At 39.0% G+C, this 24835-nt stretch overlaps 1 protein-coding gene across 8 annotated transcripts in view; it reads right to left on the bottom strand.

The window, feature by feature from the left end:
* Positions 1 to 9706: 9706 nt before the first annotated feature.
* RBMS1 (RNA binding motif single stranded interacting protein 1) overlaps positions 9707 to 24835 on the bottom strand; it is a 235793-nt gene continuing 220664 nt past the window's right edge. For 4 of the 8 annotated variants that reach the window (XM_064287067.1, XM_064287068.1, XM_064287069.1 and 1 more), the window contains exons 7-15: positions 23264 to 23379; positions 22122 to 22171; positions 21903 to 21996; positions 19177 to 19224; positions 18219 to 18269; positions 15752 to 15862; positions 14527 to 14607; positions 13054 to 13138; positions 9707 to 9974 (exon numbers count right to left, since the gene is read on the bottom strand). In XM_064287067.1, coding sequence (XP_064143137.1) covers positions 13061 to 13138; positions 14527 to 14607; positions 15752 to 15862; positions 18219 to 18269; positions 19177 to 19224; positions 21903 to 21996; positions 22122 to 22171; positions 23264 to 23379 — 629 coding nt within the window. In that variant the 3' untranslated portion in view covers positions 9707 to 9974; positions 13054 to 13060. The remainder of the gene's footprint in view (positions 9975 to 13053; positions 13139 to 14526; positions 14608 to 15751; positions 15863 to 18218; positions 18270 to 19176; positions 19225 to 21902; positions 21997 to 22121; positions 22172 to 23263; positions 23380 to 24835) is intronic. The other 4 variants (XM_064287070.1, XM_064287072.1, XM_064287073.1 and 1 more) reach the window with 4 other exon arrangements.

The following is a 24835-nucleotide window of genomic DNA, read 5'->3' as shown; positions in this document are numbered from 1 at the left end:
GCAAGGTATCAGAGCCCGAGCAGGGTGAGCAAGGCTAAGACATCCAAGTAGCAAAGTGGGTGGCATCAAGGATGGGAAATTTTTTACATATGGGGGATTGACCAAATAGGTAAGTATATCAAGGATATTTATTGGGAATCAGGTTTCTCATTGTCAGAAAAAGGAATTACAAATATGGAAAAGGGAAAATGAACCCTGTGGTGTTGGACTGGAATTGAAGGTATGGATGTGCAAACTCATAGCTTTCAATATTTATAGATATAGAAAATACAGATGTAACTGTGTGCAAGCACATGCATACACATACACACACACTCCCTAATCCTGTCCATTGATAGGGCTTGGGAAGTGACACTCCAATAGCAACGTATTACAACTAAGTGCCCATATCTTGGCTTCTAAATGCCATCCTCTACTAAAAGGAACCAGGGCTCTTCAGAGAAATGGCTGATGCCAGGACTGAGGGAGGGAAAGTACAAGGTAAGACAGGGACACCTCGTGGTGCCAAAAAGCAAGGAAGTGCCCAAAGAATGATGGGAACATGCTTAAAATTACCGAAGCTGACTTTAAGGGGCTCCCCACTGGCCATTTTGGGGACAATTTGAACATCAAAACTAATAATGACTGGAACAGATTATAACCCACTGAATAATATAGGAAAACCTGGGTCTATAATGATCTAAGTAAGCAAATGAATGATTAAAAGATTGAGAAAGCTTAGGATATTTACATGCTTTCAAAGTACCTCCCCACAAAACATTCATTAATTACAAAGTGGAAAAGAGTAACTTAACAGTGGGGATGCCAAAGAGGCAGAACCACATGGAAACTTCAAACAAACCAGCCTGAGGACGCTCTGCAAAATAACTGGCCTATTAAACTTGAATTGTGTCAAAATCATGAAGGTCAAAGACAGGGAATTTAGAGACACAACAACTAAACACAATGCATGGTTTTGAACTAGGTCTTCTTGCTATAAGGACAGTACTGGAAGCATTGGAGAAACTTGACTAGGGTCTGAAGATGAGATGGTAGTACTGTCTACTTTCCTTATTTTGATGGCTGTATTGTGGAGAACGCCCTCATTGTAGGAAAGACGCAGTGAAGTATTCAGGCATAATGAGGCGCTGAATTGATAATTTACTGAGATAAATCAGAAAAAAGTGATTTTCTCTCAAATAAACCAGGATTAAAGTTCTTTGTCTTGTACTTGCAACTTTTGTGTTTCAAAAATTAAAAACAAAGAAATAAAATGGCACAATCACTTTGGAGAAAGAGAGAAATGTATGTTATGAGGTAAGCAAGCACAAAATTCCCACTAATTTAGGAGAAAGCATGAAAATTCACAGAAAATTTGTATTTACAGTGCACACACAAGGCTATCCACCCAGCATCACTGGGACTCCCTATTCTCTCTCAGCTCTTAGGAGTCCTTTGATGGAAAACGGAGAAGCATTGTTATTTGTGAGAGCCCTTGGAAAGCTGCAGTGTTAGGTAGTATTAGGTAATGGAAAGTACCACCATGCCACTTCCAACTCAGGAACTCCAAACACAGAGAAGTGAGCACCTGGCCAAACTCAAAGCCCATGGATATAGCTTACTCAGTAAGAGGTAGGAGGGCTTGTGGCTTGCATCTCTTCTTCCATTTGAAAGGCTAAATGTGGTAGTGAAAGGAGAAATCTGGGATGTTTGTGCTATTGCAAATTAAATTTTGTCTTTCAGAGTTAGAGGAATGGGCTCTGAGAGAGGCATAAGAGCACTTGGGAAGAGACTTAAACTCAGAATGCCCATTACGAGTCCATAGCTTCCCAGAATCACTTTCACTGACTGGTGCTTTGATGTGCTGTGCTTGGTTTGCACTGAGGGCCCTCCTTGAAGCAGCCTTGGGAAGCTGTCACTAGATTGGGGGAGAAATATGGTGGATACCGCACTGCCTAGTACCTCCTTCAGGTGCCCCTTGTGCAAAGGTAGTAAATATTATCTTACTCCAGAGGAGCTCATATGTTTTGCGCCCATTGGTAATGAGAGTTTATAGACCTAGTGCCTTTTTCCCTCTTCACCTTGACTACCTGGGAATTCATAATTGTTGTGGTTCAACAGTAAAGATTGTGGAGGCCCTTTAGCCTATAGAGTTGCATTCTGTTTTCCCCTCACCTCTCTTCACTGCTGACCTCCTAAGCCCTGATTTTAAACTTTCTATTTTATTGTTTCCTGTAAGTTGCCTCAAACCTTTGTAATAAAAGAGCACAAATAAAGAGAATGACAGACAGACACATAGTTGGAGGAGTAGAAGTTGAGGAACACAAAATCTCTATAAAATCAAAATAAATGTTAGGGAGAAAATCATGCATAGCAACAATGGAGGACGTTCCTTCAGTGTTTCTTAGGAGAAAATAAGTGGCAAACAGGCCAGGAACAATATTCATGGCTTCAGGCAATTATCGAAACGCAATGTTTAATAAAGTGAATGGTGGGATTCCTCTCTCGACTTCTTCAAGGAAAGTAACAAATGTGAGAGTTCTCCAGATGTAGGGGAAAGTGTCAGAAAAGTACACAGGTGCCTATAAATCCACAACCCGGTGTCTGGAGAACACTGGATTGAGAGTTACAAAAAAAGAAAAAGTCAAAATGATGTTATTTGGAAGGTCTGCTACACCCTGTTTGATTATAAAAAGATGAGGCTTCCTTGTTCCACGCTGCAGTGTTGTCAGAGTAGGGCTGACAAGGGAACTTCAACTTTGGACATTTGCTCTGAGTCTCATTCTGGCAAGAACAGAGCTGCCAAAGGCTTCATTTATCCAGCTGACTATTTCGTCACTCAGAAGGTAGAGGCAACAGGGAGGATAACTGCTATTGTGGAGTGCACTCTGAGCTGTGAAAAAGGAGCTTGCTGGCAATGTGGAAATGACATCTCAGGAGAGTGTTTGTACCATCCTGGCCCCCTCACAGGACTCCCAGAGCTCTTTTAGATTTTAGTTTTGTTACTTTTTCTTGCAATATTATCATTTATATACTTGTGTATCCCCACAAGTATGTCTCTTGAAGACTGGAACCATATCGTACCATCTTTGCAGCTTCCAATGTGTGGTATATTATCTTCTAAACACAAAAAATAACCCAACATTTGCTGAGTTGGGATGCAACGAACACAGTGACTTTCATAATTTCAGCATGATATGACAACATAGTTAAAACAATTTTTTTTTCCTGATTGTAAAGTGTTTTCATTGTGGAAAACTGGAAAAATCCAGAAAAGCGTGAGAAAACACAAACTTTCCATAATCCTCCACCTATAGCTAAGCATTTTCAAGTAGTTTCAGGTCTTTTATACTTAAATATTGCTTTAAAATTGTGATCATACTATATCTATAGCTCCATACTTAACACTTTTCATTAACTTTTTATCTTCACTAGTATGTCTTTTTTCAGGTCACTAGTATGTCTTCTCACCAACCATCTGTCAGTTTGCTGTTCTGTGGTGGCTTGTGTGTTGTTGCAATGTGGGAAGCTAAGCACCAGTATTTCAAATACCTGCAGGGTCAACTGTGGAGGACAAATTTTAGCAGAGCTTCCAGACTAAAGACAGACTAGGAAGAAAAGCGACCTCCTTTTGAAAAGTGACCTTCTTTTGAAAATTAGCCAAGGAAAACCTTATGGATCACAACAGAATGTTGTCCTACTTGCTTGCTTTGGACACATCCTTAGGAGGGACCAGTTGCTGGAAGAGGACTTTGTATTTGGTGAACTAGAAGGCCAGCGAAGGTGACGAAGACCTTTGGTAAGATGGATTGGCACGGTAGCTTCAACGATGGACTCAAACATGCCAGCAATCACGAAGATGAAACAGGATCAGGCAATGTTTCATTCTATTGTACATAAGCTCACCATGAGTCAGAAGTCAACTGGATAGCAGTTATCTGTCTACCTACCTACCTATCATCTATGTCTTCATTTCAAAATGACTACTTAATCTTAATTAATGTGATTGAAAAAATAAAACAGGGATTTTAATGGTCTACAAACTCTAAGAATCATGGTGTGTCCAGGAAGTCAAAAAGGAAGCTACTTCACCTGTAATAGAAGAATGGGGTTTGGCAGGAGAGATAGGTGAAGCCCCAGGCCATTGTTCAGATTCCGGGTTTTGGCCTGAGCCAGTCAAGCTGCATTTGGATGAGGTGACCTGATAGTGTAGCTGTGGAACTAGATCTGCTGAGGAACAGTTAAAGCTACAGGGAATGCTCAACCCAAAGAACAGAAGAACTGTGGAGAGCAATTTTCCAAATTTGAGGAATCACTTATTCTGTGGCAACCCAGGTGGCAGAACTAAGGTTGATGGATACCCAGAACCCAGTGCCGTCAGATGGAGAGAAATGATAAAAATGCAATTCTGAATCCTTAGAAGATCCATGATGCCAGGTGAGGTGGAGAGTGCTGTGTCTCTGGAGGTGTTCAAGAAGGGGGCTGGCTTCTGGAATATTAGAGGGAGGGAGAGACCAGCAGTCTCATTCATGAGCTGTATTTTGGGTAAGTGAACAATGGAATATCCTAGATCAAAATTCAGTCCTTTTCTTTTTTTCAATGAATAATAGCATTAAAGTTTTAGTCCAAAGCCACCTGTTTCCAATTTTGAGCAGCCCAGAGACCTGCCAGCTCTTTCTTGTGCTTCTAAGTCATGAGGTCTGACAAGGCTTTTGGCTTCCACCTCTACCCACCTCCTACTTAAGTCTGAAAAGCCACATTTTGGTCACCCCCATCTGAGAACTAATGCTCACACTGACAGCTGCCAGCACCAGGTATTGGTGATTGTCCGTGCTTCAGTTCTTACAATTCAGCCCAAATTCAAGAACCCCCAGCCCTGTTATCCCGTGGTTTGTGCCTTGAGATCCTAAGTATCCACAAAAAGTCCCACCTCCAAGGCCCTAAGGTTTGTGTGTTTATGTTCCCTGACTAGAGCTCATCATTGTTGTAGAATAATAAAATCCTCCCTCTAGTGGTTCAAGCTAAAACATTTTCTTGCCCTACAAAAATCCAGTGCATAGATGGAGGAGACAGTCTGGAGCCGTATCACAGTACTGAAATTCCATTGCCTCTGGAGTTTACCCCACCTTGAAGGGTTGTGCATGCACCATGGCCTCTCAGCTGTGCCAAGAACTCCCTCCAGGCTCTCCAGGCTCGAGTACTCACCTCTCAGCCCGTCTCCACACGTGACTGCCATCTGGCAGAGGTAATCCAGTAGAGGCCCAGACCCATTTTCTCTGTGATGACTGATGGGTGGCTGGTTATGTCAGCACTTTGGTATTTTAGGGAAAGGGACTGCCTGGCTTTTTTTAAAGCCCAAGCTCCACTCCAGACTCTTCCTGCCTCTTCACATCTTGTGAGGCTTTTTGTGGGAGAGGAGACTCGGGGCAGGTCCTTTTAAGCTTTACCTAGTCGCTGGATCTTTTCCTTTATACTACTCTCCTGAAATGAGGGTATCGTCAGTCAGATCTTAACATTCCTTGAGCTCTCCCTCAAGCTGGGAGTCACTGCCTTGCACATGGTGAATTTTTAATCAGTATTTGTGGAATCCAAGAAGAGGTGGAATTGAGGCCCCAGTGGGCATACCTAGCACCACTGCCCATGAAGAACAGGGATGGTGGGGAGACAACAGGGATACTCAATATACCCGCTGGTCTATCTTATCCTGGTCAAGGCAGGAGATGAAATATGCACCCCAGAGACAAATTACTTCCATCTTCCCTCCTCTCCACCCCAAAATTCCACCACAATTGCTGGGTCCCAGCACATCAGACACAGGAAATTCCCAAAGGTGTGGCAATTCTTCTTTTTATATGTGATAACTTTCTGACTGTTACCACTGCCAGGGGATCATCCCTTTCATACCGATAGTAGAGGTACTCTTGTCAATGTGTTTATTAGCTTCTGTATCTGATGTAGTCAGGTTGATGTCCCTGACTTGAGTGACAGAAAGCCTTCTTAAAAATATGAGAACAAAAATAAGGTAAACAAGATTTAAGGCACCCAGCAGCCTCAACGGCATTTCTGCTGCCTTTAGTCATATGAAAGAGCACTGTACATGTGAGACTGGGACCCAAATGCGGCCACATGGCTCACGTTCTCAGCAGCATTTGCTCATCTCTAAGAGGCCATGCTTCTCTCGGGCCCCAACGTCTTCATCTCGGAAGCACTGGTTTTCATCAGAGGAATACGTTCCCTTTTTTCAAAGAGCCACTGAATACCAGAGCTTTTGTGGCTCTTCCAAGTCAAATGCTCTAACCCCCACTTACCTAATTCATAGTACACACCATCCACAATACAGGGGAGACAAACAGAAATGGAGGGTAGTGAATATTTTTCTTGCCCACTTCTTATCATACTATGATATAGTCACTAGGAAGCAGAAAATACTGTACAACTACATTAAAAACATTTAATCCACTCTGGGTAAAAGAAGTCAATTTCCTGTACTAGATGTCTCCCATACAGCACGCCAGTGAGGACAGTAGTCCTCCTCCATGAATGCCGTATAGCGGCCTCCTTATTGGGGAAAGCCAAGCAAGGTCACTTTGTATACAGATACCCATGGTCATAAAGGCACGGATAAGGTCACCTTACATCCTTACCCAGCATGCTTAATAGAGATGGGAGACTGTTTCTGTTAGGTCCTCCTTGCTGTCAAAACAGTACCAGTAGTCTCTTAAGACTAAAAAAAAAAAAAAAAAAAGACTAGACCAATGGTAATGTATTTTGGGCTGGACTTTTGCTGAGATGAAATGTGGAGAGCAGGACGTTGCTGTCTCTGGTCACTGTGTTGTTGTTAGCTTCCATTGAGCCGACCCGACTGGTGGCAACCCCGTGCACAACGAAACAAAACCCTGCCTGGTCCTGTACCATCCCAATGATTAGTTTCGGTTCGAGCTGTTGCGATCCACAGGGTTTTCACTGGCTGATTTTCAGAAGTAGATTACTAGGCCTTTCTTCCTAATCCATCTTAAGTCTGGAAGCGCCACCAAAACCTGTTTAGCATCATAGCAACATGCGAGCCTCCACTACAGATGGGTGATGGCTGCGCATGAGGTGCCAATGCCGGGAATCGAACCCGGTTCTGCTGCACGGAGGGAGATTTTCACCACTGCACCACCAATGCTTCTGTGATCACTGTGCATGGTTTAAATGACCAGCAAGAAGGTGGTGGGAAACTTTTCCCAATTCTTTTCAAGAAAATGTATTGTGATCATATAATGAAGCTGACATAATTTTCAACCCACTTGTAATCCAATCTATTGAGCTGAAGCAAGGATCAGAAAAGAAATGAAAATTTGATATATGTTTAATCTACTTTAAAAAAACTGACAGGAAAAAATAAAATTTCAGATGTTTTTTATTCAAAGGTTCTCAAAAGAAATAAAACAGAAAAAGCTAACAATCTGATCAAATGTACAGTTCAAAAATGTCTTTTGGCGTTTAACAACAAGTCCTAGGAAACAAAACTACAGAGTTATCTTGAACCGGACAAATAAGTTACCACTGGCAAGTTTGTGGCACTAGTAAAACAAAAATAAAAAATTAACTCTCTTGATCATATAGATATCTCTATGAAAATCTTTTTTTTTCAATCTGTACAAAAGGTCTTTCTTCATAAATTAATTTTTTTTTTATAATTTAATGGCTGTCTACTATGTGATGTTTAACTGATTTTTCTTTTATATGTACAGAGGTTATGTTTCCCAAATCTTACCCAGACGAGTATGGCACTTAGTTCAGACATTTCTAGCAGCAGGTTTTCCCTCCCTTCGAACTGAGCTATCAAATTTCCATCTTAACTAATGCAAAAAACATCAAGTAGTGAGAAACCCAGGTTTGTAAATGTACTAGGTACAGGGAGAGTGCTGCGTTCAGTCTGGACTTTCACAAAGCAGTAATATTCCAGGGAGTATAGAACCAATAATACCACAACTTTAAAAAAGGAAAACAAAAACAAAAACAAAACACATTTCTCTTATGACTATGTAATTTTCACTAGAATCTACACTTCTCAGAGCAGCAAGGACTTTTGAAACTATGAAATGTCACTGACATCTATAATCAAATACAAGCATAAAATTTAAGAACTAAAAAATAACTCGAAAGAAGTAACTGCTTAGTCCTAGCTCCTGAGCTAGGAGGATTTGGTCTGTGGAAACAGGGAGGGCCAGCAACCTGTCCCAGCACAAAAGAAAATAGACTCTGAGGTAGATAACTGATCATACACAGTTGACCAGACAAGTACACAGTTTTGGAAGACAACTTAATTTACCATTGCTTTTAAAACGTATGCAATTGTCTTAATAAAAGAGCTTTAATAACAGTGAATCATCTTACAGGTACTAAAGTAGAAATAACTGTGTATTTACGTATCAGGAATTTCATAGTTTCAAAATTGGTTTTTCTTTACACTTAACACTTGTAGTGATGATGTAAAGTGTGGCACTGCTTGGGTCCAAATCTTCCTTCATGATTTTTTGTTTGCTTGTTTGTTTGTGTGTCCATACATCAATTAAAATTATAAAACCTAAATGCAAAGGTACAAAAAAGGCACATTCTCCTAACCGCAAACTGGTCCGGTAAAAATAAAGAGCACAGAAGATGTGATGCTGAGACACACTGGAGCTACTGGTTACTGGCTCTTCGGTCTTTGGTGAAGTTACCTTTAAAAGTGCCAAGTCATTGTTATTTTCTATTTTTAATTTACCCAATAGAGAGAGAGAGAGCTAGTAGCCAATCATTTTGCTTCTATTCACATCTCAGCTTGTTTGAAGATAAATCCTTACTTTTAGCTTTTGCCGTTTAGTTGAAATAGCAACGTTTTCTTGGTTTGCCAGATTTCAGGCATCATTATCATTCTAAAGCACTATCATTAGTATAAAGGAAGGACAAAACATTCAGTGACTCCCCTCCCCCGCCCCCCAGCCCTAGCCCCAACGCTACCTACACTAAATCTAGAACATCAAGTTAGTTTTTTTTTTTCCTGAAAAAGGCAAAAAAGACTTTACATTGCATCATACAGCAGATATCCTAAATCAGTCAAACTATCAGAGGAAACTGTTGGCGTACGGCCTTACAAACAATTTACCCTATTAAAAGTTCCCCAGTCAGAAAATGTGTTTCACACAAAACATCTTTCCCTTCTTGCATTTCACTACCTTACACCTTATGTGAAAAATCATTAAAAACACCTACTACGTATTTAAAAAAGCCAAAATTTCAGCAACTTTTATTGACTACCTGTTAAAAGCCCTATGCTGCTGTTTTACAAGGCAGAATAGACCAGCTCATTTGGTCAAAGCATTCTACATCATTAGTTTGAACTAACTTTTACTGAAATAGCTACAGCATCAAAAGATTTAAGGCAAATTGGAATTCATAGAAAAGGATAAGACACTTCACACTACATTGAAAGAAAAAACAGAAAGCTAAGAAAAGACACTTGACGGCAACACTGAATCACAGCAACACTCGCACTGCAAGCACAGAACACCATTGGTGAAGTCGGACTATTTAAACTTCAGAAAGCCCATTTCATACAGCGTTAAAAAAACAAAAATGTAACATGAACAAAACCACAAGAATCCGGTCATGCACTTGGATAAGTCTTCATGGTCTTTGTGCATACCCAGAAAATTGAAGTTTTCTTTTTTTCATTTTTTTTTTTTTTTGCATCATAACATTTGATAAAAATCTTTTTTTTTTTTTTTTTGTTTTTGTTTTTTACTAAAATAAACCTGTTCAGGGGAACAGCTACTAGATGAATTTAAGGGTTTTATGCACCTTATAGAACTTATAGCAAAAATAGTTTTAGTTGATTTCATTATAAATAACGTTTTCAAGAACCTGTGCAAAACTGTCAATAATTTCCTAAAGCACAATTGATCAGAAAAATCCATGATTGTTCAGCCTTCACACCCTTCTTCACGTAAGAACTCCTTTCTGTACACCTGGAAGAAAGAGACAAAAGAGCTGATATAAAATACCACAGAGCTACTGAACCTCTTCCTTGTTCTAAAGATATGTACTTGAAAAAGGCCATGCTCAGCATTGAAGGGAAGTGTCCTCAGACCAAAATAAATGCAAACTCTGGAACTGAGGGTCACTTTTGATGTCTCAAGCCCACCTTTCAAATCTAGGACCTGCAAAATACTTTCTTCTCTGAGGGGACACAAGTCAAATTCATTTGGGTCTCTAGAAATTAATAGTGACTTTATGAAATCAACAATACATATTGTCACCAGGGCAATCCAGAAACCAATGTGTTCTAAGTCACGCAGCTATTTTACTGCATGGTAAAGTAAAACATTTTGAGAGTTTCGGCTGAAGCAAGAGCCAGGAATACCGTCTCTCAATCTAAGGGTACTGACATTAATCAAAACACATAGTCAACATACCAGTGATCTTATAATGCTAGATTAAGCAACTTCTTATGCTGTATTTCCCTCAGTTTGTGGGTATTAAAGCAATATAATATAGGATACATGTCTTTTCTTACACAGGCATACCTCACTTTATTGTGCTTCCCAGATATTACTTTTTTTTTTTTTAAATAAATTGATGGTTGTGGCAACCCTATGGGTGCCATTTTTTTAAACAGGATGTGCTCACTTCATGTCTCTGTATCACATTTTGGTAATTTCTGCAATATTGCAAACACCTTCATTATTGTTATTATATCTGTTATGGTGATCTGTGATCAGTGACCTTCGATGTTACTACTGTAATTGTTTTGAGGCACCACGAACCACACCCAGATAAGACGGCAAACTTAATCAACAAATGATGTGTGTTCCGACTGCTCTAGTGATTGGCCATTCCTCCATCTCTTTCCCTCTCCTCTGGCCCCCCTATTCCCTGAGACATGACAATACTGAAATTAGGACAATAACCCTATAATGGCCTCTAAGTGTTCAAGTGAAAGGAAGGGTCTCAAGTCTCACTTTAAATCAAAAGCTAGAAATGATTAAGCTTAGTGAGGAAGGCATGTTGAAAGCCAAGACAGGCCAAAAACTAGGCCTCTTGCGTCCAACAGTTAGCCAAGTTGTGAATGCAAAGGGAAAGTTAATGAAGGGAATTCCAAGTGCTACTCCAGTGAACACATGAGTGATAAGAAAGTGGAACAGCCTTACTGCTGATGTGGACAAAGTTTCAGTGGTCTGGATAGAGGGTTAAACCAGCCACAACATTTCCTTAAGCCAAAGCTGCAGAAGAAAAGTCTGAAGCTAGCAGAGGTTGGTTCAGGAGGTTTTAGGAAAGAAGCCATCTCCACAACACAGAAGTGCACAGCGAAGTAGCAAGTGCTGACGTAGAAGCTGCAGCAGGTGACCCAGGAGATTTAGCCATGATAACTGATGAAGGCGGTGACACTGAACAACAGGTTCTCAATGGCGATGGAATAGCCCTATACTGGAAGAAGAGGCCATCTCAGACTTCCATAGCTAGAAAGCAGAAGTCAATGCCCGGCTTCAAAGCTTCAAAGGACAGGCTGACTCTTACTAGGGGCTAATGCTGCTGGTGACTTTAAGTTGAAGCCAATGCCCGTTTACCATCCTGAAAATCCTAGGGCCCTTAAGAATTATGCTAAAGCTACTCTGCCTGTGCTCTATACATGGAACAACAAAGCCTGGATGACAGCACATTTGTTTGCAACATGGTTTACGGAATATTTGAAGCCCACTATTGAGACTTACTGCTCAGAAAGATTCCTTTCAAAATATTACTGCTCACTCACAATGCACCTGGTGACCCAAGAACTCTGATGGAGATATACAGGGAGATTAATGTTTTCACGCCTGCTAACACAACATCCATTCTGCAGCCTGTGGATCAAGGAGTAATTTCTATTTTCAAGTCTTATTATTTAAGAAACACATTTCATAAGGCTATAACTGCCGTAGATGGTGTTTCTCTGATAGATCTCAGCAAAGTAAATTGAAAATCTCCTGGAAAGGATTCCCCATTCTAGACGCCATCAAGAACATTCGTGATTCATGGGAGGAGGTCAAAACATCCACATTAACAGGAGTTTGGAAGAAGCTGATTCCAACCCTCATGGATGACTTTGAGGGGTTCAAGACTTCAGTGGGGGAAGTAACTGCAGATGTGGTGGAAACAGCAAGAGAACTAGAATTAAAGTGGAGCCTGGGAATGTGACTGAATTGCTGCGATCTCATGATACAACTTTAACAGATGAGGAGTTGCTTCTTATGGGTGACCAAAGTGGCTTCTTGAGATGGAATCTACTCCTGGTGAAGATTCCGTGCAACAATGTTGATGGCAAGAAAGGATTCAGAATATTACATAAACTTAGTTGATAAAGCAGTGGCAGGGGTTTGAGAAGACTGCTTTCAATTTTGAAAGATGTTCTAACTGTGGGTAAAGTGCTATCCAACAGCATCTACGCTACAGAGAAATCTTTCATGGAAGGAAGGATCAACTGATGCAGCAAACTTCACTGCTGTATTATATTAACAAATTGCCAAAGTCACCACAACCTCCAGCAACCACCACCCTGATCAGTCAGCAGCCATCGACATCAAGGCAAGACTCTCTACCAGCAAGAAGATTACAACTTGCTGAAGGCTCAGATGATGGGTAGCATTTTTTAGCAAAATTTTTTTTTTAATTAAGGTATGTACACTGTTTTTTAGACATAATGCTACTGCACACTTAACAGGCCACAGTATAGTGTAAACATAACTTTTATATGCACTGGGAAACCAAAAAATTCGTGTGACTGACTTTATGGAGATATTTGCTTCATTGCGGTGATGTGGAGCCAAACCCGCAATATCTCCGAGGTATGCCTGTAGAACAATTCTGGTACCTGGTGTTCTCTGATGTGTTACAGATGTTTTGGGAAGAGGGTAAACATACATTTGACTTTGATATAATGCTATGATTAAAGGAATGTGACCTAACCAATCTGGATAAGAAATTTGAGTTACTGTAAGTACCATTTTTATAAAAGAACCATAGCATTTCCTTGATTCGAGTCCCACAGTTACGGAGACCTTTCCCACATACCTCACAGTTACTTATTGGGTTGAAAGGTATATGGAGAATGGTCATTAGACGTCTCTACAGCCACCTGCTGCTGACCACTTGCCTCCTACGACAAAGCAGGAGATGAGACATGTTAGGAATGATAGCCAAATTCTGCTCCTGGGCCGGACTGTGCCTACCAGCACACACCTTAAAAACAAGCACTCTTTAAAGTGAATTTATTAAATGTCATGTAGCACTTTCAAAGTAATCATTTCACTAAGGAGCTGAACTATCTGATGGGTCCAAAGAGCCTCTTACTGCACCTTTTATGATTTGCCTATTTGTATCAAGCTGCAATTATCAAACATATCTTTTTATTCGACACCCTTGGGGCCAGGCGTGATTTGGAATTCAGTACTTTTACCCTTTAGGATCTGAAATAGAATGTGCACATGCTGTATACAGCCTTTTTAGGATCTGAAATCGGAAGTGCACAGGCTGTATGCAGCGTTTTTAGGATCTGAAATAGGATGTGCACATGCTGTATACAGCCCCTCCCAGCGAGGGGCTGGGACAGCACTTCACAATCAGATACATTACTAGTTCTACACTGAAAGCCAGGAATAATCACAGAAAGTAAAATAAATAAGGTTTTGTCTTGCATCAGTTCAGGCTGTTTTGCCACAGGTCAGGTTTTTTTTTTTTTTGCTAATGGTGTTACAAAGAAAAATTTTATTTTCATTTTTTTTTTTTTTGAGAGCAATTTTTTCAGAATTGTAGATAAGAGACTGTGGACTTGGGTGCTTGTGGTGGTCAATAATTGCACACATTTAAATCAGTCGGCGGCAAAAAATAAATTAACAAGCCACAGTACTATGACCTTTCCTAGATTTGGGATCTCTGAGATCCACTTAGCGGTTGGGATCAAATGGACTGATGATTTTCCTTAGAATTTTTTTGGATACATTGGAGGAAAAATGCTATGCTTTCTGTCCAACCATAATTCAAAATATCAGGCTCATCCTCCATAACAAGAACCAAGGGTTATTTAGCTACACTAACTAACTACCTCTATAAAAGCAAGTAGATTTGTTCTTTATCTTTGTTACTGTTTTGAAACATCAGCTTTTTTTCCCATTAAATATTATAACTGATTTCTGTTTGTAATTATTGACACAATCTCTAGTACTAGAATTGCAAACTCTAGATTCATCTTTGTTTGCCTGTAGTATTGTTTTGCAGGAGACCAGACAGAGCCTTAAATAGGAATGACATGTGCTACAAGTTTGGAAAATATTTTTGGAAGTCGTAGTGTGATACAGAGCTTGCAATACTAACATGAATGCAGAGAATTAAATTTCACAGTTAAAAAAACTAGGTGTATATTCCCTCTAAACTTAATTTTTTATCCAAATGTTTGACTTTTGATAGATTTTTCTTTGAGTTTAATTTAATTTACCCATTTTCAAAGCTACTCATTGCCAGAATGACCACTAGACGGTCTGTACCAACCTCAACAGGAACAGCCGTCGTCTGCACGTGTGCGTACTGTGGCAAATAGGCTCCTTGCATAGCTGATGTTGCAGGCATGTACTGAAAAGAAGAGTGAGGTCAGGATGGGTAATGACAAGCCTTGTAAAATTCTGGGTACTTGAGGAATTCTGAAGTGGGATACAAAGTACTTCCAAGTCTCCAAGAAGAAATTTAAACTGGTTGCCTCAAAGTGTAATTAGTACACATAAATATCATATGGAGGGCACAGTGAATGTTTTTAACTTTTTGAATTTGTCAAACCAAAAATCCCACCTTTCTTTGAACTTCCTAACAAAGAAGTACATAGGTGGAGGTCATTAAGGTTCGTCATCCTCAGTCAATACCACTACTGGCTTATTTTAGCAGCTCCCTCCTCAGAGGGCCTTATTATTTTCCAGCAGTCTCCTGAACCAGCATCTGGCTACAGTATTGCTTTTACAGATGGAGGTCCAAGGCATAAATGACTTAATCAGATCTTTAACAGGTCACTACAGAATAGGAAATGGAACACTGCTTTCCTGATGCTGACAGCAAGCCTTTCCCAAAGTCAATCCTTTCCAGTCAATCCGAATGGATGTGTGTGGACCTGGCTTGACCTTCAAAAGAAGCTGCAGCTGGTTTTGAATGTAAGAGGAAAAAACCCACTACCCTTTGTTCTTTCAAGCCACCATAGACACGAGCTGAATTAAAAACTTTTGGCCATTTTACCATCTAAACGCTAAACATATCAACCCTGGAAGATGGTCTAGTAGTAGATCAACTTGAATATCCAACTAAGTCCACTGAACTTTGGGGACATGGGTCAATACTAAGATCATGATTCAGCATCCCCAAATTCCATAAAAGAAGAAATAAACGAATGAGGAAAATCTCCCTGTCTTTACCATCATGTATCACCTTCATCTTTTGGTTGGTGAGACTAGGTCTGCCACAGTGTCATGGATGACACTGGTTATAAGGGTTAAACATGGTCATGTGTGAGTGCTATATTTTGGTAAAAGGAAGATACCCAGAGCTCAGACTTTCAGTTCATCAATTAATCAAGAAATATCTGAGTATCTACTATGTGGAAGGTAATGTTGGAGTGGGAGAGGGGATGAGACATAACCTTTGTCACCACAGGACCTGTAATTTGATAGAGAAGATACAGGCTACATTAATTTACTCTGTTTTCCAAGACACATGGTATTAATTTGCCACCTACTGTTCCGGTGCTGCCTAGTGACAGATGACTCATCTGCTGGGCCAGAGGGCTGATCACAGATGCAGGCTGTAGTGACATGGTGTGCTCCATTGAGGGAGTTAATACGGCACTCTGGAGGAGTCAGAGACAGGAGCAATATAAGACAAAGAGTGAGGGAGAGAGTTAAGATTCTGTAATTACCTTTTGCAAAAGGAAATGCCTTAGTTTGCTGAGGAATGTGAAACAAAAATAACCATCCTCCACAGTCCCAAGAGGAATCATAAACAATTTCCTAAAAATCTCACTCTAGACTGCTTTCCCTGAGACTTCTGTAAGAGCATTAGGGGAAAGTGTATCTTGGCAGTCATTTCACATAAATCCCTGCATTAAACAGCTCTCTCTTTACCTTCACTTTACTTAACTGCAGAGCAAGCTAGTCCAGCAGGAGGAGCTATAACCAGAAATCCAACTATAATATTTTTGGCTAGGTAATATTTTCAGTTAACTCAAATACAGTTTACATTTGTATATATTTGGGTTACATCGGTTACAGAATGGTTTCTTAAAGCAATTAAAAAAAAGCAGATGTTTAATGTAGTCAGAACAATATTAAAAACACTGTTTTGTTTAAAAATGTTCTATACAGATAAGTCATCTGATTTAAGATTAGGCTCTTGGGTTCAATTAAGAGCACATTTTTTATGACTCAGTGTTTCTCAGAACTTTAAGCTGCATTTTGGTGCCAGGGAGGAAATCGGATTCAGATACAATTAATAATTGAACTCCAGATTCTTTTATTTCATTTGAAAAAATCAGAGTCAGTAAAACTCAAATTAAATATATTTAAGAAAACAGAAAAGGGGGCAAAAATCACCCATAACCCTTCCTCTCTCATATGACCACTGTTAGCAATGACAGGACCCTACTGCTCTGATTTATCCCTGTGTATGTTCTCACATAGTTACAATCAGTGTAAGAACAGTTTCATATCCTGGGCTTTTGCTTTTTAACTTAACATTATAAACATTTACCTAGCTTAATCCATAGTTTCATAATTATCATTTTAAATGGTTATTTAATGGTATATAGACTGTATAAACCAATATTTTATTAACTATATTATGTATCCATAAAGTATATTTATATTTATACATACATCATCAGAGCGCTCTTTTACTGTGTTATCACCTAAACATGCGTTATCTGCTTCTTAAAGGTCATCTCAGCGACCTCCTGTCCAGAACTAGCTATCCCTGGATTGCTGTCCCACACGCACCATCTTACATTGCCCAGTGTCCTCTTTACATGGTGTCCAGAGAGAAATTTAACTTAAGGCCATGAATAGTGTGCTTTTCCTAAGTAACTCATCTGCTTTTATCTTACCCAGCTCCCCCTTTTGCTTTGGTTACTAGAAAGCTTAAGGCTAAATGTATGGCCCTTTCATGAAAAACATGTAGGTCATTGTGCTGGGCATTCTTAGCCTTGTTTGTGACTTTGTTGCCTGCCCTCACTTTTAAACTTTTTAAACCTGTTTTAATTAATCCAACAAATTGGATTTTATGTATCCTTGAAAAGCATATTAAATACACTATATAATACCCATTGCCTTCAATTCTGACTCATAGCGACTCTACAGAATGCCGCAGAGCTGCCCCACAGGGTTCCCAAGGAGCAGCTGGCGGATTTGAACTGCCAATCTTTTGGTTAGCAGCGGTAGCTCTTATCTGCTATGCCAAAGATGGTGTATAACTCAATGATGCAATAAAAAATGTAATACATATATATACCCATAAGCACAGCAAATGTTCATATGACTAAAGAAATGACAGATTTTATTTACCAAAAAGAACATTACTACTTTATTTATAATTTCCATGGAAAGGCTAAGTAACACTGATGAAAATCTCTAAATTCTGAATACTTTATATTTGCATTAAACATAATGCAAAAAATGAGACCTGTACTAGGGGGTAGGTAGGAGGGAGGCAGAAAGGAAGACACAATCCTTAACGACATCGAGCTTCTATTAAGGGTGACTGAAAATTTCAGGAACAGTTAATGCTGATGGTCGAACAACACATCACTGAATTGTACGTGTGAAGATTGTTAAAAATGGCAAAATGTTTTGTTACCTATATATTTACCAGAATTAAAAAAAAAAAAAAAAGACCTGTTTAATGGCTGTTAAATATTTAGCCATTCAATTGAATGATCTCCTATAGAACTGGTGTGGGTAAGAAAATGGTGCCTTGCCTCCAATATGATGGATGCAGTTTAAGTTCTTACAGCCTGTAAATGTAACTTAATGTCTACCAATTGGTTTTAAGACAAAGGTGAGCAGAAGCTTTAGAGTGAACCTGTACATTCTCATATTCCATACTTAAAATTTCCCAAATCCTATACTATCTTTGGCAAATGGTTTTAATCCAAAGAATATGTATACGTAGCTTACTTGTAAACCAGAAAGCCATTAAAATGAGAAACTTACAGGGTGCTGTAGAATGTATGGTTGAGGTTGCATCCAAGAAGGACTTTGCACCTGGAAAAGGATTTTGAAGAAAACATTGATTTCCACTGGAATGCTTACCTATTTCTCTAGAACTCTTTTTAATCATGTTAAAAATCTACAGAAGGAAAATAAGGAAACAACACTATCAATGATTAAAAAGATTAAGGCAGTTAGAGTTCTTGGCGAACTGGTCACTCTGAATGGGATGAAATGATTATTTAGAACCAATTTCCACTTGCCCACTCAAGAAGTATTTACTGAGTCTCAGGCACCAAGGTGAATAAGACATGGGCCCCACCCTCCAGACATTTATAGTTTAAGCAAGGGAACTAAACACACGAACTGCTCAAATAAATAGTGAAAAGTGTTATAATCAAGCTATGAACTAGATGCTTTAGGAATACAGACGAGTGAGGATTAATTCCAGCACATCTTATTAGAAACTAACCCTTAAAGTATGTGCTTATTTAATAAGAATAACCAAATTCAATCACTCTTGGATACCTAGAACATTAGGTTTCAGAAATCTTGTCTGATGGTCAACAGTTTCTAGTTAGTGTGGAAAATAAAAATCTGAATTCAAATTTAGGAAATCAAACTTTAGTAACTAGATCTTGACATCTATGGTCAAAAGGGCATCCACACAGTAGACCCTCTGGATTGAGAAATAAGACGTGAGAGTCAGGTTCTGTGGCAGAAAAGAATGCGTGTTAGTCTGCCATTCAAGAGAAAAACTAATTAGTCTATTTCTCGATGCCCAGAGTTTTTCAGAGTCTATGTAATTTTAAAATAAATGTCTAATTCTAACAACAGAACCCTCCTGTATCTTATCCCCTATTGTTAAATTCAGAGGATCTTATCCCCTATTGTTAAATTCAGAGGTTCTATAGAAAGGATATGGGGAAGAGTCATGGGGGAAGAATGTATCGTGATTTACCTTGATAGCAGAGCCCCGATACTTGTTTTCTCTGGTTTCCTTTGCCACCTAAGGCAGACCAAAGTTAAGTGCTTCTGCCTTGTTAACATTTCAGTTATCTGGACTGCAGCCTTTCCCCATTGGGACACTGGTGGTTTCTTGCAGATGCCAATTTCTCAAATCCAATTAGAGAAGCGTATGGTGGTTTGGTGGAAAGACCCATTCCAACATGAGTGCAGGGCCCTCACTGGGTAAATCAAAGTAAGGCGAGCAGCTCCCTACAGAACCCAACTTGGGCCAGATGCCCCCATTTTCTGTATGTGTCAGTAGTCTCAATACTCTAAATAGCTTGTAGCATCATGGGGTTAGGGAGCTAGGACATCTAATCCAATTTTCTTTCCTAAGTAGCAAATAGGTTGCTGTGAATTTTTATTCTTCACTTCCCGTAATTATAAAATGGGAATAATAATTTATGTTCTAGGAATTCTTTACCAATGGTATTTAACCTCTTTTGGGCCATGGAGCCTTTGAAAATGTGATGAAATTTATAAACCTTTCCCCATCTAACTATATACACAAAAGCAACATTTTGCACACAATTTAAGGGGATCAAGGACTATTTAAAGCTCATCCACTGACCCTATGGGTTCCCTGAACTTGATGGATTAAGAATCAAAGTCTTAGAGGCTATGGTACTTGTCAGGCAAATCAAATGAAATTCTACACATATCTTAGGGAAGCACAGGATACCCAGGAGAGGAAATAAGGCCTATGAAACGTTATGCTGTTTTCACTTAGCCATATCAAATCTATTACCAACACTGGTTTCTTAAGTTTTTATTCTATGAAATAAATCTGTGACCAAAATGCACATTGCTTTTACAGCAAAGAAGTAAAACAAGGTGGTGGGGAGAAGCTTTAATAGCCATAATATCTATAGCAGCATAGATATAAATTAATATGCACAATCTATCACTTGCCTAAGAATAAGCTTGTTGTTGGATGCCATCGAGTCAGTTCCGACTCATAGCAACCCCGTGCACAACAGAAGGAAACACTGCTTGGGCCTGCGCCATCCTCACTATGTTTGTGCCCACTGTTGCAGCCACTATGTCAGTCCAATTACTGATCCCTAATTTTAGTAATATACACAAACGACAGAGTTTTCCAAGTTCAGATAGTTAAGAAAGAAGATTACCTTTGAAATGTGTCAGGCACAGGAAATATTTATTAGGGGAAAAGCACTGCAGCAAATCTCACTGAGTCTTATACAGGTAAAGAAAAGGTAGAAATCTTAGGTCCAAAATAATTAAAGAGGCATTTAAATGAGTTAATACTATGCCCAGCAGATCAAGGCATCAGCATAAGCAACATAACAGAGAGAAAAAAGAAAGAAAACAAGTGACAACTCAGAAAAAGGAACAGGGCCTAAAAGCTGAGGGAGGCTGTGAACTCTGTTTCAAAACTTCAACAATTCTTAGATTACTCCCTGAATTCAGAGGGTAGAAAACCTGTCATCTTACGATTTTAGAATCTAAATTACTGCATTTAATTATGTCTCTTTGGTATTTAATGCCACTTTTTGTATTTTTAGGTAGAACCAACTGTATGATATTGTTTATGTTGACCAATCCATTATAAAAAGTATAATAAATATGCTCTTATCAGCCAGCTAATCCTGAATATTAATGATGACAATAATCATAGCCAACATTTATTGAGTGCTAACAATATGCCAGGTATTGCACTGAGGTCTTTACACAAATAATCTCATTTAATTCTTGCAACAAGTCTATGATATAGAAGGTATTATTATCCCCATTTTACAGATGAGGAAATGGAGGCCTACAGAAGTTAAATAACACAGCTGTTGGATTAGATATTGTAGTCCCCTAACCCCAGAAATTAGGGCTACAACATCTAATTCAATTGTTTCAAAAACAGGAAAACATAAAATTTGGTTTAGTCACACAGGATCGCAACAGTCAACAACAGATAACTATGTTTCCAAGTGTCTGTAATGGAACCCCATTACAATGTTCACGTCTGAGCCATGGCAATAACGCCGTTAGAGGCACTGTGACACAGGAGGAGAAATGCAGGCACACCCCTGGGTTCATGGAGAAGAGAAGCTAACCCTGCAATAAAACCAAATCAGTATTATAACAAGGTGCTTAATGAGATTTTGTTTCCAAATTGGGAATTTAAGATAAAGCCTCCTCACGAAATAACCTAAAGAGGGGGCTGCCTAATTTTTTGGCTTCAAATTTTACTGCATAGCTCATTTAATGCTACCTAATATAGTTTTTTTTTTTTTTAATATAGACACAAATCTTTGTTTATTAGTACATTTACTTGCTATTTTGTCAGTCTGTGCAAAGGCAAGAGTGCATACCTACTGCTTATTTTATCTAACGGCAGTCCTCTAAGTTTCAGTTTCTGGGTCACATGGTATGCAAAAGCAGGGCCCATTCTAGAGGAAGTATTTGGGTTCATCCTAATTCTAAGATGCTATGATTCCAAGGACTGACAACTGACAACCATTTTCCTTGCCTTACATTCCCTTACACACAGAAGTCAATCCCTGTGTCAAATAAAGCAGCTTATTCTAAATTGAGTATCTAAGCTGCATGACATTTGACTTACATTTCATTATAAATGCACAAAATTTTAAGACACATAAAAATGTTGCAGTGATTCACGGTCCGAAAGAGGTCATACTGTTGGTGAATCCTAACGGTACAAACCTGGTAAGCAGATACAGGAGATGCAATATAGGGTGTAATAGAAGTTTGAGTGATCATTCGGTTTGTAGCAATACTGTATGGTGAAGGGTAAAATCTAGAACAAACACAAAAGTCTTTATTAAGTAATCCTTTAAATACAATAATTCACAGAACAAATGCCTGTATTTTCCTCCTTCACAGTTTCCCTCAAGCCCTTATGTAGTTATCTTAATGACATACCCATTCTGTATAGCAGCTGTAGTTGGGTCATAAGTAAGTGTCATTCCAGCCTATAGGAAAGAGAAAGAAATATAAACATGCATTTAGAAAGGCACAATTTAAAAATTCCACTTCTTAGAGTCATGGCAACATAAACAGAGATAGTTTAGTAGCATTTCATGGAATTGGGAGTTTCTGTTAGCCAAATAGAATTATGAACTCAGAATTAAATTCTGGAGCTGCACTGTTCCGTATGTTAGCTAACAGCCACATGCAGCTATTAAACTTAAATTAAAAATTCAGTTCCTCTAGCATACTAGTTGGAGCCCTGGTGGCACAGTGGTTAATAGCCAGGCTGCTCAACAAAAGGTCAGCAGTCTGAATCCACCAGCCACTCCTTGGAAACCCTGTGGGGCAGTTCTACTCTGTGCTACTACAGGGTTGCTATGAGTTGGAATCGATTTGATGTCACCTAGCAATAACAGCAGCACACTAGTTACATTTGAAGTGCTCAAACAACTACCTGTGGCTAGAGGCTATCACTGGATAGTGCACATGACAGAACTTTTTAACTGGGCAGTGCTTCCCTAGAACTTCCTGAAATCAGCATGCTACTCTTTTTTTTTTTTTCTAGTAAGAATTCATTGACAATAATACGGGGAACTGGAGATCCAGTATTTTTGCTAAGGAACTGAATTTTTTTTCCTACAGAAAACTATTTAAAGGAATTAGGAAAAATACTCATTGACAAATACAGTATTTATTTCACATTCTTTTAATACTATTATTTAGGATATTTTCTGAATAATCGCAAAATTGAAGCCCTCTGAGAAACCATGACATTACTGTAAAAAACAAAACGCTGCTCTACTCTTATACTTGTAGCAATTTAAAATGCTTTTTTACTTTATATGCATTTAACCGGTCAATATAGTTATTTCCACCATCTATCTGTCCATCTGGAGAATCATCATGCCCTTATCAACATATACAGTGGACAGAGTTTTAATTTGATACCATTTGGCTTATAAAGCATCAGCAAGAAGGTTTAACCCTGGCACCTGTTCAGAACTGTGGCAGCCTAGTCAAGATGCCTCTGCATAGCTATTCATGTGAGCTTTTATGATTATACATGCACACTGAAGTTTCAGGAAAGGACTTACAAGTCTCACCTCTCCTTCTCTATGCCATGGTCTTCCATTAGGGATGTATTTGTTGGGATTCTGCCTCTTCTTCTGTCCTCCATCCGCAAACTTACACAATAAAGGTTCTGTAGGAGCTGAATAAACAGAGGAAAACAATATAAAATCAAAGTTGTATGTGTGTGTGGATGACAAGATAAATATAATTGAACTGCTTTTTGAATAGGAGCCGTGCTAGTGCTGTGAGGCAAATGACAGAGCACTTTGAGGCAAAAGTTTACTTAGACCCTTACAGAATTATCCACCGGTGAAAAATACAGTACAGAATAATATGTTAGTTATTATTTCTAAACCAGAGTGTAATGAAGACATTTAAAGAGCTGCTTTGAGGAAGCAAAGAAATCTTTTGATTTACTTCTACACTTCTTTAACTAAGTACATGATTCTTCATTCTGGGTGCTCTCTCCAATTCCACCTCTATACAGCCGCCAAAATAATCTTCAAATGTAAACAGAACCGTGCCCCCCCACCCCCCACCGCTAACTTAAAAACACTTCCCATTGTAATTCCTCAAAGAAGCCTTCACCTTCTCCTAGTAGAAAGCAAATTCCCTTTAAGCGGCTCAAACCACTTTGACTTTTAGCCATAACATTTGTTAACAATTTGAATGTGGTTATTTTCGATGTCTGCTTCGCCTCCTAGAGTATAAGCCCCATGCCGGCAGTAGCAACATTTCCTTAGTTCATCACTGCATCCCTGGTACCTAAAGTGTCTCGTACATCTTAGGTGCTTATTAAGTCTTAGTTGAATCAATGAAAGAATATAAGTAGGTCTAAATTATTTATTTTTGGATACAGCATTGAAGATGGCTGTAGCAATCAAGCTGAAAATACCTGTACACTCTCTTTAAAGGTTTTTCTGTGGATTTAATCATCCCGCTGGGTGCTGCTTTACTATATATTTGCTCTACAAAACGATCCAAAGGACTACCCAAGAAATTCAAAATAGAAAAGCAGAAGATGTAGAGACTGTCTTACATCATAAGGATATATTTTCACTAGATTAGAGTTAAAAAAGAAAGAAAGAAAGAGAAAGGCTGTATTATAGGCTACCCATGACTTCTTTTGTTTTGCTTTTCCATAACGGAAATAGTGGTATATTCCTGGAAGTTGTGCATTTTTCTGTAGGTTTTTACCTTCCCGTCTGGTTCCCACATTCTGTCCTTTGTCTACTGTAGAACTGTGATTACTACTTTCACATTCTGTTTCAGAGTTAAATAACCATGAAGAGAAAAATATTACTTGTGGAAAATTTACTCCTTTCTCCTCTACCTCTTATTATCCTAATTCATCTCTTATTTTATATCGCTATTACCCACCCACTAATGACAGGGTGGAAGCAATAGTGCCTCTCAACACTTCTCTGCCAAAAAACAAAACACAACAAAAAAACCCAACTGTAATTCCTTCTCTGCGAGCTGTCTAGGCTGTTGTTTGGCACTCCCTTCTCCTCTCCCTGGTGTGAACCACTCCAGAGCACAGGTTGGAATGTGAACTCATTTCTGAATGGCTACTGTACTTTGGTATGAGGTAA

Source organism: Loxodonta africana, chromosome 6, assembly GCF_030014295.1.
Source record: "Loxodonta africana isolate mLoxAfr1 chromosome 6, mLoxAfr1.hap2, whole genome shotgun sequence".
Classification (NCBI taxonomy): Eukaryota; Metazoa; Chordata; class Mammalia; order Proboscidea; family Elephantidae; genus Loxodonta; species Loxodonta africana.
Note: the sequence above shows the minus strand (reverse complement) of the source record. Positions and strands in the feature narration are given on the sequence as shown.